Below are 16,257 nucleotides of genomic sequence, written 5' to 3' on the forward strand. Positions count from 1 at the left end.
TTGCCGTGTAGGAGTTCTGAGTAGAGCACTTACTTTGGGAGTCTTGTGTCAGGCATGCGAACAATGTGGTCCGCCCAACGGAGCTGGTCGAGTGTGGTCAGTGCTTCAATGCTGGGGATGTTGACCTGATCGAGGACACTTTGGTGCGTCTGTCCTCCCAGGGGATTTTCAGGATGTTGCGGAGACATCGTTGGTGGTATTTCTCCAGCGACTTGAGGTGTCTACTGTACATGGTCCACGTCTCTGAGCCATACAGGAGGGGGGGTATTACTACAGCCCTGTAGACCATGAGCTTGGTGACAGATTTGAGAGCCTGATCTTCGAACACTCTTCTCCTCAGGCAGCTGAAGACTGCACTGGCGCACTGGAGGCGGTGTTGAATCTCGTTGTCGATGTCTGCCCTTGCTGATAATAGGCTCCCGAGGTATGGAAAGTGGTCCACGTTGTCCAGAGCCATGCCGTGGATCTTGATGACTGGGGGGCAGTGCTGTGTGACAGGATCAGGCTGGCAGAGGACCTTTGTCTTACGGATGTTTAGTGTAAGACCCAGGCTTTCGTACGCCTCAGTGAAGATGTTGACTATGACTTGAAGTTCAGTCTCTGAATGTGCGCAGGCGCAGGCATCGTCCGCTCAACGACAGAGGTTGGGACAGTCTTGGACCTGGCCTGGAGACGGCGAAGGTTGAACAGCTTCCCACTGGTTCTATAGTTTAGTTCCACTCCAGTGGGGAGCTTGATGAGTGTGAGGTGGAGCATTGCAGTAAGGAAGATCGAGAAGAGGGTTGGCACAATGACGCAGCCCCGCTTGACCCCGGTCCAGATGTGGATTGGGTCTGTGATGGATCCGTTGGTCAGGATCACGGCCTGTATGTCGTCGTGGAGCAGGCGGAGGATGGTGACGATCTTTTGGAGGCAGCCGAAACGGAGGAGGACGCTCCATAGTCTGTCATTCCCAAGACTACCAAAATAGTGAAGGTGAACATTACCCCACTGAGAGCATCAAAGGTCAACTGCTTTGCTCTGAAGCCATTTGATGAGTAGCTGTTAGGTTGTTAGGTTGGGAGAATGTTTCATTATTTATTGGCTCCAGGAGCTTTGAGAGGATTGGCAATGGGTGGTTTGTAGTTATTAATGTATGACCTCCATCACTTCTTGCCAACAGGTGTGGGCTTGGCTAGTTTTCACTGAAATAACTAACTACAGATGGGTTTTGCTCAATATAAATGGTCTGATAAATGGGAGCTTTTCATTTGCACCCGGGCATCCCATCTTTCTTATCTGGTATTAATGGGAGTATTACAGAAATAAAAGATTGTCAATGAAAAACTCTCATATGAGACATGTTCATCAGTGACTCCAACACAAATTGTGTGGCCGTTTCATACCTTTATCTGGGGAATTGTGATCCTGGTGCCAGGGTTTTTATCCAGCATCTGGAGAAGCAGATTCTTCAGTTCCTTGCTGATTTCCGGTCTGGGAAAGATGGATTTGGAATATAGGTTAGCAATTGGCAGGGAACGCAGCATTTACAGGAACATAGGAAGTGGAGTCGGTCAATCCACCATTCAATGAGATCACCGCTAATCTGTACCTCAGCTACATTTACCGTCCCCACTCCATATCCCTTGATATCCTCAACCAGCACAAATCTATTTCAGTCTTTAAAATGTCACTGGACCCCAGCATCCACAGCATTTTGGGAAAGAGGTTCCAGATTTCCTCAACCCTTTGTGTGAAAAAGTATCTCCTGAGTGCACTCCTGAACGGCCTAGCTCTAATTAAAAGAAAGACTTGGATTTATATAGCGCCTTTCACAACCACCGGACGTCTCAGCCAATGAAGTAGTTTTGGAGTGTGGTCACTGTTGTAATGTGGGATTATGCCCCCTGTTCTGGATTACCCCATCAGAGGAAATAGTTTCTGTATACCTACTCTATTGAATTTCTTAATCATTTTAGATAGCTCGATTAGATCACCCCCAACCTTCTAAACTCAAGAGAATTTAAGCCAAGTTTATGCAACCTGTCCTCAAAATTTAACCCTTTAAGACCCAGTATCATTCAGGTGGATGTGCGCTGCACCCCTCCAAGGCCAATATAGCCTCCCTGAGGTTCAGTACCCAACACTGAGCACAGTGCTCCAGATGGGGTCTGACCAAAGCTCTCTACAACTGAAGCATCACTCCCTCACCCAGTTGATTTTGAAGGTTTTTTTTGTTTATGCACTAGCCTTTAGTGATTTGAGTACATGAACACTGACATTTCTTTGCTTTTCCACAGCTCCCAGTCACTCATCATTACAAAAATTCTCTGATTTGTCTTTCCCAGATCTACAGTGGATGAGCTCACACTTGTTGAACTCCATCATTTTTTAGATTTGAAAATCATTTCTGGAATGAAAGTTTATTTGCTGGCGGTGGTTTTGTCATCTTTATTACGGTGAATGATGGCACTGCTTCCGGTGCTCCACACTGGGCCAGGCCACCACAGGTAAAGCCATGCGACAGCTTCACCCCGATGATGAGGGAGAGCAAGACTGGATGGTAATGGGTTCCTGAAGGGGAATCACAAGTGTACAATCATTCGGTATGTTCACATCACACCATAAACTCCAGGGGCAAGGAACAAGTTGCCGCACACCAGTGGGACCCAGAGCTTGAACTTGCATTTTTATAGCACCTTTTGTTATGTATTGATGTGTGTATCGTCCTGGTACCTTAAATGTAATGTAAGCACAATGCTACACCACAGAGGGCGCTGTGGTGGGAAACCTGGAAGCACCTGCAACAGGAGCTACAAAAGGCTGACCACCACACCTGAGAGGCACTCTGGAGCTGAACAATAAAGGACGAAGGTCACAGCAGTTAGATCAACACCAGACTGTGTGGAGTCAGTGATTTGTGTGCTAGATACACCACATTGGCGACTAGGAAGCGGACGAACTCCACGCAACCATGGCTACTCTGGGCTCGCTAAAGGATTTTACCGTGAGCAATGATTGGGAGGCCTTTACGGAAAGGCTCGAGTACTACTTCACAGCAAATGACCTGACGGAGGACACGGAAGCAATGAGAGATAAGCGTAAGGCGATATTGCTCTCCAGTTGTGGAGATGAGGTTTACTGTCTCGTCAGGGATTTGCTGGCACCCAGGAGCGCCAGGGACAAGTCATACGAGGAGCTGACTGAACTCATTCGTAACCAGTTGAAACCGAAGGAGAGCATCCTCAAGGCCAGATACAAATTTTACCATCACTGCAGACCTGAGGGCCAGGATGTCACCAAATATGCTGCAGACCTCAGGAGACTCGCGGCGCCGTGTGATTTTGGCGCACACCTTGACGAGGCGTTACGGGACATTTTCGTCATGGGGATTGGCCACGAGGGTCTCCTTCACAAGCTGCTGGCCACGGAACCCACAGTCAGTCTGACAAAGGCCATCGCCATCAGCCGGGCATATATGACCTCGACTTGCAGTACCAAGCAAATAATCCACACAGTCTCGAACCCGGCAGGCACTGTCCACAGGATGGCGCCCACCACGGACAAAACTGCAGAATGTGGCTCTGCCCAGGGCAGAGAGCACGGACCTCAGGGTCCTGGAACTCAGAGTCCGCCGAGGGGGGCTAATCAAGCAGCACCATGCTGGCGCTGCGGAGGAAGCCATGGGGCTCACCGGTGCAGGTTTGCGAAGTACACGTGCAATACCTGCCACGTTAAAGGCCACCTTCAGCGTATGTGTAAAAGAAATCGGACTCACCATGTGGCTGAGGAGATGGGGGGGGATCCATTGTTCAGCGAGGAGCAGGTCGAAGATGAGGTGCTTGGACTGTATACGTGCACCGATGATTCGCCCCCAGTGATAAGGGAAGTAAAAATCAACGGAGTCTCAGTGAGTATGGAAGTGGACACGGGCTCGGGTCCGTCGTTGATGAGTTGGAGAACTTTTGATAAACTGTGGATTAACCCAGCTGCACGAGCCAAGCTGGTCCCGGTCACGGCGAAGCTGCGTACCTACACCAGGGAACTAATACCTGTTCTCGGCAGAGCGGAGGTGCAGGTATCCCACGGGGACAAGACGCACGGTTTACCTCTGTGGGTCGTTGCAGGCGATGGGCCGACACTCCTCGGCCGGAGTTGGATGGGGACGGTCCGTGGGAGCTGGGAAGACTTCACCACTCCATAGGCTGCTGCTCCCCGGGGTGCTGCCGTGCCCCGGGTCCCCAGAGAGCTGCGCCGACCGAGCTGGAGCTGCAGCCTCTATCCACCCACAGGCAAGCCCCAGGCCTGGACCTCACACCGAGATCCTGCAGCCTCTATCCACCCACAGGCAAGCCCCAGGCCTGGACCTCACACCGAGATCCTGCAGCCTCTATCCACCCACAGGCAAGCCCCAGGCCTGGACCTCACACCGAGATCCTGCAGCCTCTATCCACCCACAGGCAAGCCCCAGGCCTGGACCTCACACCGAGATCCTGCAGCCTCTATCCACCCACAGGCAAGCCCCAGGCCCGGACCTCAAGCCACAGAGACCCTGCAGCCCCAGCCCCCACAAGCAAGCCCCAGGCCCGGATCTCACACAGAGATCCTGCAGCCTCAGCCCCCACAGGCAAGCAGCCCTGCACAGAGCGGCCTAGTGGGGGCGGGGGGGGGGGGGGGGGGGGTGAACCGGCGGGGTGCGAGGGATCCAGGATGGCCGGCGGATTGGAGGGGCCCACGCAGAGGGAGAGTCGGGCGGCGGCAGCAGCTGGAGGTCGGCGTCCACGGCGGCCGCAGGAGAGGCGGCAAGTCAGGTGGCAGCGGAGGGGAGCGGAGGCTGCAACGGCGGTGGGCATCCGGAGCGGCGGAGAGCAAGATGGTGGCGGCCTCGGTCCAGAGCATCAAAGACGGCGGCGCCCAAGGAGAAGCCTCGTGGAATCCTCCTGCATCAAAGATGGCGCCTTAAAAAGGAAATGCACCCGGGAGTCTTAAAAAGGCCTTACCATGTGGTGGTCCCCACAAAGGACTCTGTAAGGCACAGCGAGTCTAAAATGAGCTATGTTAATGTGAGATGGCGAATTTATAATAAGAATTAATTTTTTATGCTGAATGCCCACTGTATTTGTGTAAAATAATGGATATGAAGTACAATTAACGATAAGGGCTAACAAGGAAATCAGGGATCCGTTACCAGTCAATAACTAGTTAATGTACCAGATAATATGTACCACACTAATGCACTGTCTATGCCTACCTGCCTTCCGTTGGACAAGTGTGATGTTATGTATTGATGTGTGTATCGTCCTGGTACCTTAAATGTAATATAAGCACAATGCTACACCACAGAGGGCGCTGTGGTGGGAAACCTGGAAGTACCTGCAACAGGCACAATAAAAGGCTGACCACCACACCTGAGAGGCACTCTGGAGCTGAACAATAAAGGACGAAGGTCACAGCAGTTAGATTAACACCAGACCGTGTGGAGTCAGTGATTTGTGTGCTACATACACCACACCTTTCACATCTTCAGACCACCCCAAAGTGCTGCACAGCTGAGTGAAGTATTGTAGGCGAACGCGGCAGCCTCTTTGTGCACAGCAAGACGCCACAAACACCAATGAGATAAATGACCAGATGATCTGTTTTTTGGCGCTGTTGGTTATGTGATAAATGCTGTCCGAGAACTCCCCTGCTCTTCTTCGAATCATGTCATGGAATTGCCTCCATCCACCTGACAGGGCAGATGGGGCCTCGGTTTAACATCTCATCCGATAGACGGCACCTCTAATAGTGCGACACTCCCTCAGTACTGCCTCTCTGACAGTGCGGCGCTCCCTCAGTACTGTCCCTCTGACAGTGCGGCGCTCCCTCGGTACTGCCCCTCCGACAATGCAGAGCTCCCTCAATACTGTCCCTCTGACAGTGCGGCGCTCCCTCGGTACTGCCCCTCCGACAGTGCTGCGCTCCTTCAGTACTGCCCCTCTGACAGTGCTGCGCTCCCTCAGTACTGTCCCTCCGACAATGCAGCGCTCCCTCAGTACTGCCCCTCTGACAGTGCTGCGCTCCCTCAGTACTGCCCCTCTGACAGTGCTGCACTCCCTCAGTACTGCACTGGGAATGTCAGCCTGGATTTTTAATGAAGTCTCTGGAGTGGAGCTTGAACAGGTTCTAAACAGGCCCGAGGGCTACCAGCTGAGCCAATGGATTACCGCCTTACATTTATTGCTCCTTGGGAGAAAGGGAATCTTGTTTCTGCTTCCTGCCTGGTCCCTACATTGCCTTGCCTTACTCATTGCCTTGCCTTGCCTTACTCATTGCCTTGCCTTGCCTTACTCATTGCCTTGCCTTGCCTTACTCATTGCCTTGCCTTACTGTTAGTGTTATTGGGTTCTGCTTGATTATGGAGATACTACATCTGTTTCAGATATGGATATTACTCACTGTGCCACTTACTGGCTTCCTATTTGGCCCCAAGGTTCCCAATACGTTCCTGATCACAGGCTCAGGAAAGACTCACCCGATCGGGAAGAGAAGATAAACCGAACGGTTGGTCATCCCCCCTTTCCCCTGCAAACGTTCTGGTTACATCTAACAGGTTCCCCCTTGACTTACTTCTGTGGGAACTCCACCGGCCGGCTCTTGATCTTGGCGTGAAGTGCCAGGATGTAGTCATCCATAAACGGGCACTGCGACAGAGGAACAAAGGTATTAGTCAGTCCTCTTGTGATGATCAAGTTAAACCTATATATACTTACAACACAGCACAGGAAGATGCAATTTGTCTAACAGGTCCGTGCCGGCCCTCCCACCCAACCTCACCTCACCCCATCAGGTTAATTTGAGTGTTGAGATATTAATGTACAATTTTGGCACTGGTCTTTCAATGGATTGGGCCACAGTGTGATAGCACACAAGTTTCCAGTGATTGGTTAGTCACATTGGCTGGGGTGTCAGGGGAGACAGAGGGCCCAAGTTTCCACACGCGCCTAGAAGGGCGCAGTCCCGACCTGGACGCCCGTTTTTCGCGCCACAAAGTGCGCCTAAAGAAATCCTCGGTATTCTCCACCTACCTGCAGGTCCTCTGGCCCTCGGCGCAGCCAGCACGAGCTGTGGGGGGGCGGAGCCAGGTCCCTGTGCTGAAAACAGTGCCGGGACCTCTGCTCATGCGCGCTGCAGTGGGCACGCAAGTGCAGTAGCTCCAGGCGCCGAACTGTGTGGGAGGGGCCCGAAGCACGCAGCCCCTAGCCCTGGCCGAATGGCCTCACTGGGGCTGCGTGAATAAGGCTCCTCCCACGGCCAGCTCCTGCTTCCCCCCCCGCCCCCCCCCACCCGGCACCCGACCAGACCCGACACCCGCTCCCCCCTGCCTCCGGACCAGACCCGACACCCGCTCTCCCCCCACCCCCTGCCTCCGGACCAGACCCGACACCCGCTCTCCCCCCACTCCCTGCCTCCGGACCAGACCCGACATCCGCTCCCCCCCCGACTGACCCGACCCGCAATCCTGTTCCCACTCCCCGACTGGACCCGACCCGCGCTCCTGTTCCCACTCCCCGACTGGACCCGACCCGACCCGCGCTCCTGTTCCCGCTCCCCGCCCCCCCACCCTCTCTCTCTCTCTCTCCACCCCCTCTCCCTCTCTCTCTCTCTCCCCCCCACCTCCCTCTCTCTCTCTCTCCCCCCCTCCCTCTCTCTCTCTCTCTCTCCCCCCTCCCTCTCTCTCTCTCTCCCCCCTCCCCTCCCTCTCTCTCTCTCTCCCCCCCTCTCTCTCTCTCTCTCTTCCCCCCCTCCCTCTCTCTCTCTCTCTCTCCCCCCTCCCTCTCTCTCTCTCCCCCTCCCTCTCTCTCTCTCTCTCCCCCCTCCCTCTCTCTCTCTCCCCCCCCCCTCTCTCTCTCTCTCTCCCCCTCCCTCTCTCTCTCCCCCCCCTCCCTCTCTCTCTCTCCCTTCTCCGCCCCCCCGCCCCCCGATCCGAACCGAACCGAACCTCCCCTCCACGACCCAACCCAACGCCAACTACCTGTAAATCTGGTGCTGGGGATGGGCCCTGCCCGAAGTCTCGGGCCGGCCCGTTCAGCCTTCGGTCTCGAAAGGCCTGCCTGAAGCACTTTCACACAGGTAGGAAGATGGTTTATTTAATCTTTTCTTTGCTTATAAATGTTTATTCAGGTTGGATTTATTTGTATAATATTTGTATAAGTATAAATAAGGATTTATTATAGAATTTAATGACTTCCCTCCCCCCCCCACCTCGTTCTGGACGCCTAATTTGTAACCTGCGCCTGATTTTTTAATGTGTAGAACAGGTTTTTTCAGTTCTACAAAAATCTTCACTTGCTCCATTCTACTTTAGTTTGGAGTACGTTTTCACTGTGGAAACTTTGAAATCAGGCGTCAGTGGCTGGACACGCCCCCTTTTGAAGAAAAAATTCTGTTCCAAAGTAGAACTGCAGAAAAAAAAATGTGGAGAATTGCGATTTCTAAGATAGTCCATTCTCCACAAGTTGCTCCTAAAAATCAGGCGCAAATCATGTGGAAACTTGGGCCCATTGAGTGGGAGTTTTATTTGTGGTAAAAGTAAAATCTGCTCGAGCTGCTAAGAGTTTACGCCAAATGGGTTGCTCTTTTGCTGATATATCTGCCCGCGCTCCAATCAGCGACCAAGATTTTGGTGACGTCCAATCCAATTCAACAGGAGTGGCGAGGTCAGAGCCCAGGAGAAGCGAGGGCCCAGGGGCAGCACAGGCCAGCCCACAGTGAGATATGTGTGCGCACTAGGTCCGTGCAGCAGAGCAGGTCTCCAGTCACCTTGCCACTGGACCAAGACCTAGCTCTGTCAAGTCCGTGTGGTGGCTGGTGTGCAACGGCCACCACACGTTAAAAAAATCCACGCACAGGCATCTTCCACCCTTCAACATTTAGTTCGGGACCTGGAATATCAGGTCCTTCATTGACACACCTGTGAACACATCCCTTTTTGGCGTGGAAGCAAGTCATCCTCGACACGAGGGACTGCCTATGATGATGATGAGTGGGAGTGTAGAGGAGAATGATCATTTCCAGCATATGTGGTTTAATGGACCTCGTGTATCTGAGCTTGAGCCTAAGATCCAGGCCTTCTGCTGCACTCTGACCAGACTGACCTGGACCCTGTCACAACTCGAGAGGATTTACTCACCTTGCCAAAGACCAGGCAGTACAAGGTCACTCCAATGGCCCAGACATCCAAAGCCTGAAAGACAACGTTAACCATGTTACTTGTCCGCAGTGATTTCAAAGTAGCCATCCCCGTGTACTAATCCGCCTGCCGCATGAGCCCACCCAATGTCTGCAACCCCTCACCCCAAGCCCCACACATCACTGCTTACACACTCCATCCTTCCAACTCAGATCTCATTCATGAAGGCACCAAAATTACCCGCAGGAAAACTAAACTAAAGGAAGCATGTGTGATACCACACCTGGAGTACTGCGTACAGTTTGGGTCTCCTTATCTAAGAAAGGATATACTTGCCATGGAGGCAGTACAATGGAGGTTCACTAGATTGATCCCTGGGATGAGAGGGCAGTCTTATGATGAGAGATTGTGTAGAATGGGTCGATACTCTCTGGAGTTTAGAGGAATGAGAGGTGATCTCGTTGAAACATACGCGATTCTGAAGGGGATTGACAGGGTAGATGCTGAGAGGATGTTTCCTCTGGCTGGAGTGTCTAGAACTAAGAGGGCATATTCTCAGGATAAAGGGGAAGGTCATTTAATACTGAGATGAGGAGGAATTTCTTCACTCAGTGGAATTCACTGCCCCAGAGAGCTGTGGATGCTGAGTCACTGAATGTATTCAAGGCTGAGATAGACAGATTTTTGGAGTCCAGGGGAATCGAGGGATATGGAGATCGGGCGGGAAAGTGGAGTTGAGGTCAGCAATGATCTTATTGAATGGTGGAGCAGGCTCGAGGGTCTATATGGCCTACTCCTGCTTCTTATGTGGAAGATCAAATCATGTAGTGAGGGGAGAGACAATGACAAAGGCACAGCCTTCCTGCCTTGGCCCAAGCGTGGTCAGACGCTATTACATGGGGAATCTATCCACCTTAGTGGTGGGAAAATTATTGGAAAAATTCCTGTGGGACAGGATAAATCTACATTTAGAAAGGCAAGGATTAATCAGGGACAGTCATCACGGATTTTTTAAGGGAAGATCGTGTTTGACTAACTTGATTGAATTTTTTGAGGAGGTAACCAGGAGAGTCGATGAGGGTAGTGCTTACGATGTAGTGTATATGGACTTTAGCAAAGCTTTTGATAAGGTCCCACATGACAGACTGGTCATGAAGGTTAAAGCCCATGGGATCCAGGGCAAAGTGGCAAGTTGGAACCAAAATTGGCTTGGAGGTAGGAAGCAAAGGGTAATGGATGATGGATGTTTTTGTGACTGGAAGGATGTTTAGGTGGTTAATGTCATGTATCTCACATTACTGTATATAACTGTATCTTACCATGCTATACATGACTGTAACTGGATATGACCTGTAATAATAAGCATACCTTACCACCAGGGGTGCACTTGCAGGAGACACTCCACACCTGTCCCACTGTGGTATATAAAGGGAGGTCTCAGGCAAATGCAGCACTGGAGAGCTGGAATTAAAGGTGCAGGTCCTGAGTGACCTTGACTTCAGCATATGTCTCGTGTAAGTCAGTACATTAGAGTCAGGACTTAACAGTGGCGACGAGTTACGGGATCACAGAATCCACAGAATGGCTACCAACAGCTCAGATGGGAAATACAATGCTGGAGACAATTGGGATGACTTTATAGAAAGGCTCCAGCAAAGCTTTGTGACCAAAGACTGGCTGGGCAACGATAAGGCAGACAAGAGAAGAGCCCATCTCTTGACCAGCTGTGGCTCGAAAACATACGCTTTAATGAAAGACCTGCTGGCACCCGAGAAACCAGCAAGCAAGTCGTTTGAGAAGTTGAGCACATTGGTGAGAGACCACTTGAAGCCAGCGAGCAGCCTACACATGGCCAGACACAGGTTCTACAACTACATACGCTGTGTGGGCCAAAGCATACCTGACTTCGTGGCGGAACTTCGGAGGCTGGCTAGTTCATGTGAGTTCCCCGATGAACTAAGGAGAGAAGTACTGAGAGACTTTTTTATTGAAGGAATAGGCCACGCAGGCATATTCCGAAAGCTTATAGAGACTAAGAACTTGACTCTCGAGGCAGCAGCACTGGTCGAACAGACGTTCTTGGCAGACGAAGAAGAAATGAGGCTGATCTATACTTCGGGTACGATAACCAACGAGGCATCAGAACAAGGGGTTCACATTGTGAAACAAACCGCTACCCCCACACACAGACAAAGGCAGGAGAGCAGGCCTTCAACACCAGACAGTGGCACCAGAAGCCATCAAAATCAAGGGCCACATGAACGGCCGATCGCACCTCATCAACTCACAATGCGAGCAATCAATGCGAGAGAAGCTCAAGGGAGATCAGCCAGACGCAGCTCATCCTTTGGAAACAATGGAAACGGTCTGTGTTGGAGATGTGGGGGAAGGCACTCAACCAGGGTGTGTCGATTTCAGCATGCCATTTGCAGAAACTGCAACTACACAGGGCATCTGGCTCGCATGTGCAGAAAAACAGCAGCTCGGCTGGTATACGAATCAGAAGAGTCGGAAAGCGGATCAGAAGACGGTTGGAACAGTGCACGGGATGCCGAGGTACAGCGGGTTAACACGATCAATGTCCACTGTTCTTACACCAAGACGCCTCCAATTATGATGAGGGTTCTACTCAACGGGATACCCGTCACCATGGAACTGGACATGGGGGCCAGTCAATCCCTCATGAGCGTTCAACAATTTGAACAGCTGTGGCTGCACAAAAGCAACAGACCAAAACTCACAAAGATTGACACCAAACTGAGGACCTATACTAAAGAAATCATCCCAGTCCTTGGCAGCGCCATGTGCTCAGTCACACACAAAGGGATGATGAACCGACTTTCCCTGTGGATTGTCCCTGGAGATCTCCCAGCTCTGTTGGGGAGAAGCTGGCTAGCAGAACTTAATTGGAAATGGAATGATGTTCACGCCATGTCGTCAGAGGAACGGACCTCCTGCTCAACAGTTCTAAGCTGTTTTGAACATCTCTTCCAGCCAGGGGTGGGCACCTTCAAAGGGGCTAAAGTTAGACTCTACATCACACAGAATGCCAGACTGGTCCATCACAAGGCTAGAGCTGTGCCTTATGTGATGAGGGAAAAGATTGAAAATGAACTGGACCGGCTTCTGCGGGAAGGCATAATTTCTCCTGTGGAATTCAGCGACTGGGCAAGCCCCATCGACCCCGTCATGAAGCCTGATGGATCCGTGCGAATCTATGGGGATTACAAGTCTGCTATAAACAGAGTCTCCCTACAGGACCAATACCCGCTGCCCAGAGCGGAGGACCTATTTGCCACGTTGGCTGGAGGAAAACTTTTCTCGAAACTTGACCTCACATCTGCGTATATGACGCAAGAACTGACCGAAGAGTCTAAGCTACTCACCACCATCAACACACATCGAGGCCTTTTTGTGTACAATCGATGCCCATTCGGCATCAGGTCGGCAGCTGCTATATTCCAGCGCAACATGGAGAGTCTGCTCAAGTCCATCCCGGGGACAGTTGTGTTTCAAGATGACCTACTCATCACGGGCAGGGACACCGACTCTCATCTCCGCAATCTTGAGGAAGTACTAAGTTGATTGGATCGGGTAGGCCTAAAAGTTAAGAAATTCAAGCGTCTGTTTCTCGCGCCTGAGGTTGAATTTTTGGGCAGAGGGATTGCTGCTGATGGAATCCGCCCAACCGAATCCAAAACCGAAGCGATTCACCTGGCACCCAGGCCCCGGAATGTCTCGGAACTGCGCGCCTTTCTCGGGCTACTCAATTACTTTGGGAACTTTATGCAGAACTTGAGCACATTGCTGGAGCCTCTCCACGTGCTACTCAGGAAGGGGTGCAATTGGTTTTGGGGGTAAGCCCAAGAACGCGCCTTCAATAAGGCATGCAATCTTCTATGTTCCAAGAGTGTTTTAGCCTTTTTTGACCCAAGTAAAAAGTTAGTCCTTACGTGTGACATGTCAGCATACGGGGTCAGGTGCGTTTTACAGCAGGTCAAAGATGCGGCCCATTGCTTATGCCTCCAGGTCACTTTCGCAGGTGGAGCGTGGGTACGGCATGGTTGAGAAGGAGGCGCTCGCGTGCGTGTATGGTGTCAAAAAGATGACCAATACCTTTTCGGGACCAAGTTTGCATTAGAAACCGACCACAAACCCCTCACGTCCCTGCTATCCGAGTGCAAGACAATCAATGCCAACGCCTTGGCGCACATTCAGTGGTGGGCACTCATGCTGGCAGCTTACGACTACACGATAAGGCACAGACCAGGCACAGACAACTGTGCCGACGCGCTTAGCAGGCTACCCCTGGCAACCACAGAAGGGTCCGACGAACAGGACTGTGAGATGGTCATGGCAATCAATGCCTTTGAATCCACAGGTTCGCCCATGACGGCTCGCCAAATCAGAGCCTGGATGACCAGCGACCCCACGTTATCTCTAGTTAAAAGATACGTTTTAACCGGTGACTGGGCAGAGGCTCGCGATGCCTGCCCCGAGGAGGTCAAACCCTTCCATAGGCGCATGCATGAACTCTCACTACAGGCAGACTGCCTGATGTGGGGCAGCCAAGTAGTTATGCCCTTATGAGGCAGGGAGGCGTTAGTCCGGGAGCTCCATTGCAAGCACCCGGGGATCGTCCTTATGAAGGCCATAGCCAGATCCCATGTCTGGTGGCCTGGCATTGATGCAGACTTGGAGCTCTGTGTCCGTCGGTGCACCATTTGTGCCCAACTCAGTAATGCCCCCAGGGAGGGCCCCCTAAGCCCCGGGCCCTGGCCCACCAAACCGTGGTCGCGGGTGCATGTAGACTATGCGGGCCCATTCATGGGCAAAATGTTCCTCGTAGTCGTTGATGCATTTTCAAAATGGATCGAGTGCACCATTTTAAACTCGAGAACCACCTCCACCACTGTGGAGAGCCTTAGAACCATGTTTGCAACGCACGGCATTCCTGACATATTGGTCAGTGATAATGGCCCGTGCTTCACCAGCGCGCAGAATTTCACAATTTTATAGTTGACCACTGTATAAAACACGTTAAGACGGCACCTTTCAAGCCGGCCTTCAATGGCCAGGCGGAGCGAGCAGTGCAGATCATTAAACAAGGCATGCTCAGAATCCAAGGTCCCACGCTGCAGAGCCGCCTGTCGCGACTGCTGCTGGCATACAGATCTCGTCTGCATTCGATGACTGGGGTTCCCCCCGCGCAACTATTGATGAAACAAACCTGAAAGACTAGGCTCTCGTTAATCCTCCCAGACATGCATGAAATTGTTGAGGCTAAGCGTCAAAAGCTAACTGAGTACCATGACCGAAATTCGAGGGGAAGGTGGAATGAAATAGGGGACAAAGTGTTTGTGCTAAACTATGGCCGGGGTCCCAAATGGCTTGCAGGGACAGTAACAGACAAAGAGGGAAACAGGCTACTGGTTGTACAAATGACAATGGCCAAACCTCCGGAGGCATGTAGACCAAGTAAAAAGTAGATTCACTGATAACACTGAAGAACCAGAGGCAGACCACAATGTGGAACTCACACCACACCTGGTGGACAGACAGGTGGAACAACCTGAGAAAAGGGCAGTCTCAACAGACAGCCCAGGCAAGATACCAGCAATCACACCAAATGAAAAACAGGCACCAAGGCAAACAACTGAACCACAACTAAGATGCTCCACGCGAGAGCGCAGACCACCTGAGAGACTGAATCTATAAAGGCAATAAGACCTTACTGTACATAACTATATCTTACCATGCTATACCTGACTGTAACTGGATATGACCTGTAGCAATAAGCATACCTTACCACCAGGGGTGCACTTGCAGGAGACACTCCATACCTGTCCCACTGAGGTATATAAAGGTGAGAATGTGTAAAAGGGTTACTAAAGTGGTAGATGGCTAGAGAAGGTGGCAAAAGGATGGAGATAGGGAATCATGGGAAAATAGCTAAAGAAATGGTCAAGATACAGACAACTGCAGAATCAACATTAAAAAAAGGGGTTACCAAGAGTTGAAGTTGAGGTTAGACACGGGTCATGAGAAAGCCCAAGGCAACACAAAGAAAGAAAGCAATTCTAGATAGGAAGGGAAAAGTAATAGCTTCTACTGATAAGGAGGAAGAGAAACTAACTGGGTTCTTTACTGATAAGGGAAGACAGTGTAGCAAAGCTATAACTAACCTACCTGACACCAGCCTTAATTAGGAGACTTTCTTGCCTGCCATTGGACGTACTCGGGGGGAGGCAGAAAGGGATTGGATAGACCAAGTGCTAATCAAATGTGTTCTGTTTTGAAAATGTATATCTACTGTGCTTTTCGCGCTGAAAAGGGCTTGTCCAGGGGAAGGTAAACAGGCTCTGATTGAGAGTGTCCCTTTGTCTTGACAAGTCCCGGCCGGAGAATCTTCAATAAAGGTCCTTTACAGAAAAGGCAAGGTGTTCGCGTCAGTGTATTCGCTGAAACAGATTGAGGGAAAAAGAATCCGTATTAACAAAGGGAAGTGTAGCACTGGAGAGCTGGAATTAAAGGTGCAGGTCCTGAGTGACCTTGACTTCAGCGTGTGTCTCGTGTGAGTCAGTACATTAGAACCAGGACTTAACAGTTAAGAAGGCATACAGAAAGCTTGCCTTTATTGGACGAGGCTTAGAATACAAAAGCAGGGAGGTTATGCTTAAATTGTATAATACGCTGGTTAGGCCACAGCTGGAATAGTGCATGCAATTCTCGTCGCCATATTATAGGAAGGACGTGATTGCACTGGAGAGGGTGTAGAGCAAATGTGTGAGGATGCTGCCTGGAATGGAGAATCTTAGCTATGGGGACTGATTGGATAGGCTGGGTTTGGTCTCATTGGAACAGAGGAGGCTGAGGAGAGACCTCATTGAGGTGTACAAAATATTGAGGGGCCTGGATATAGTGGATAGCAAGGGCCTATTTCCATTGGTGGAGGGGTCAATTACGAGGGGACACAGTTTTAAAGTGGTTGGTGGAAGATTCAAAGGGGATTTGAGGGGAAGGTTCTTCATGCAGAGGGTTGTGTGGATCTGGAACTCGCTCCCTGGAAGAGTGGTGGATGCAGAAATCCTGACCACTTTTAAAAG

At 51.2% G+C, this 16,257-nt stretch overlaps 1 protein-coding gene across 2 annotated transcripts in view; it reads right to left on the reverse strand.

Moving 5' to 3' along the window:
• Positions 1-16,257, reverse strand: part of camkk1a (calcium/calmodulin-dependent protein kinase kinase 1, alpha a) — a 271,224-nt gene that overhangs the window by 24,188 nt on the left and 230,779 nt on the right. For both annotated transcript variants that reach the window (XM_070857382.1, XM_070857383.1), the window contains 3 exons: positions 9,152-9,205; positions 6,589-6,662; positions 1,386-1,473 (listed from right to left, as the gene is read on the reverse strand). In XM_070857382.1, the coding sequence (XP_070713483.1) occupies positions 1,386-1,473; positions 6,589-6,662; positions 9,152-9,205 (216 nt within the window). The remainder of the gene's footprint in view (positions 1-1,385; positions 1,474-6,588; positions 6,663-9,151; positions 9,206-16,257) is intronic.

This window comes from Pristiophorus japonicus, chromosome 16 (genome assembly GCF_044704955.1).
Source record: "Pristiophorus japonicus isolate sPriJap1 chromosome 16, sPriJap1.hap1, whole genome shotgun sequence".
NCBI lineage: Eukaryota > Metazoa > Chordata > Chondrichthyes > Pristiophoridae > Pristiophorus > Pristiophorus japonicus.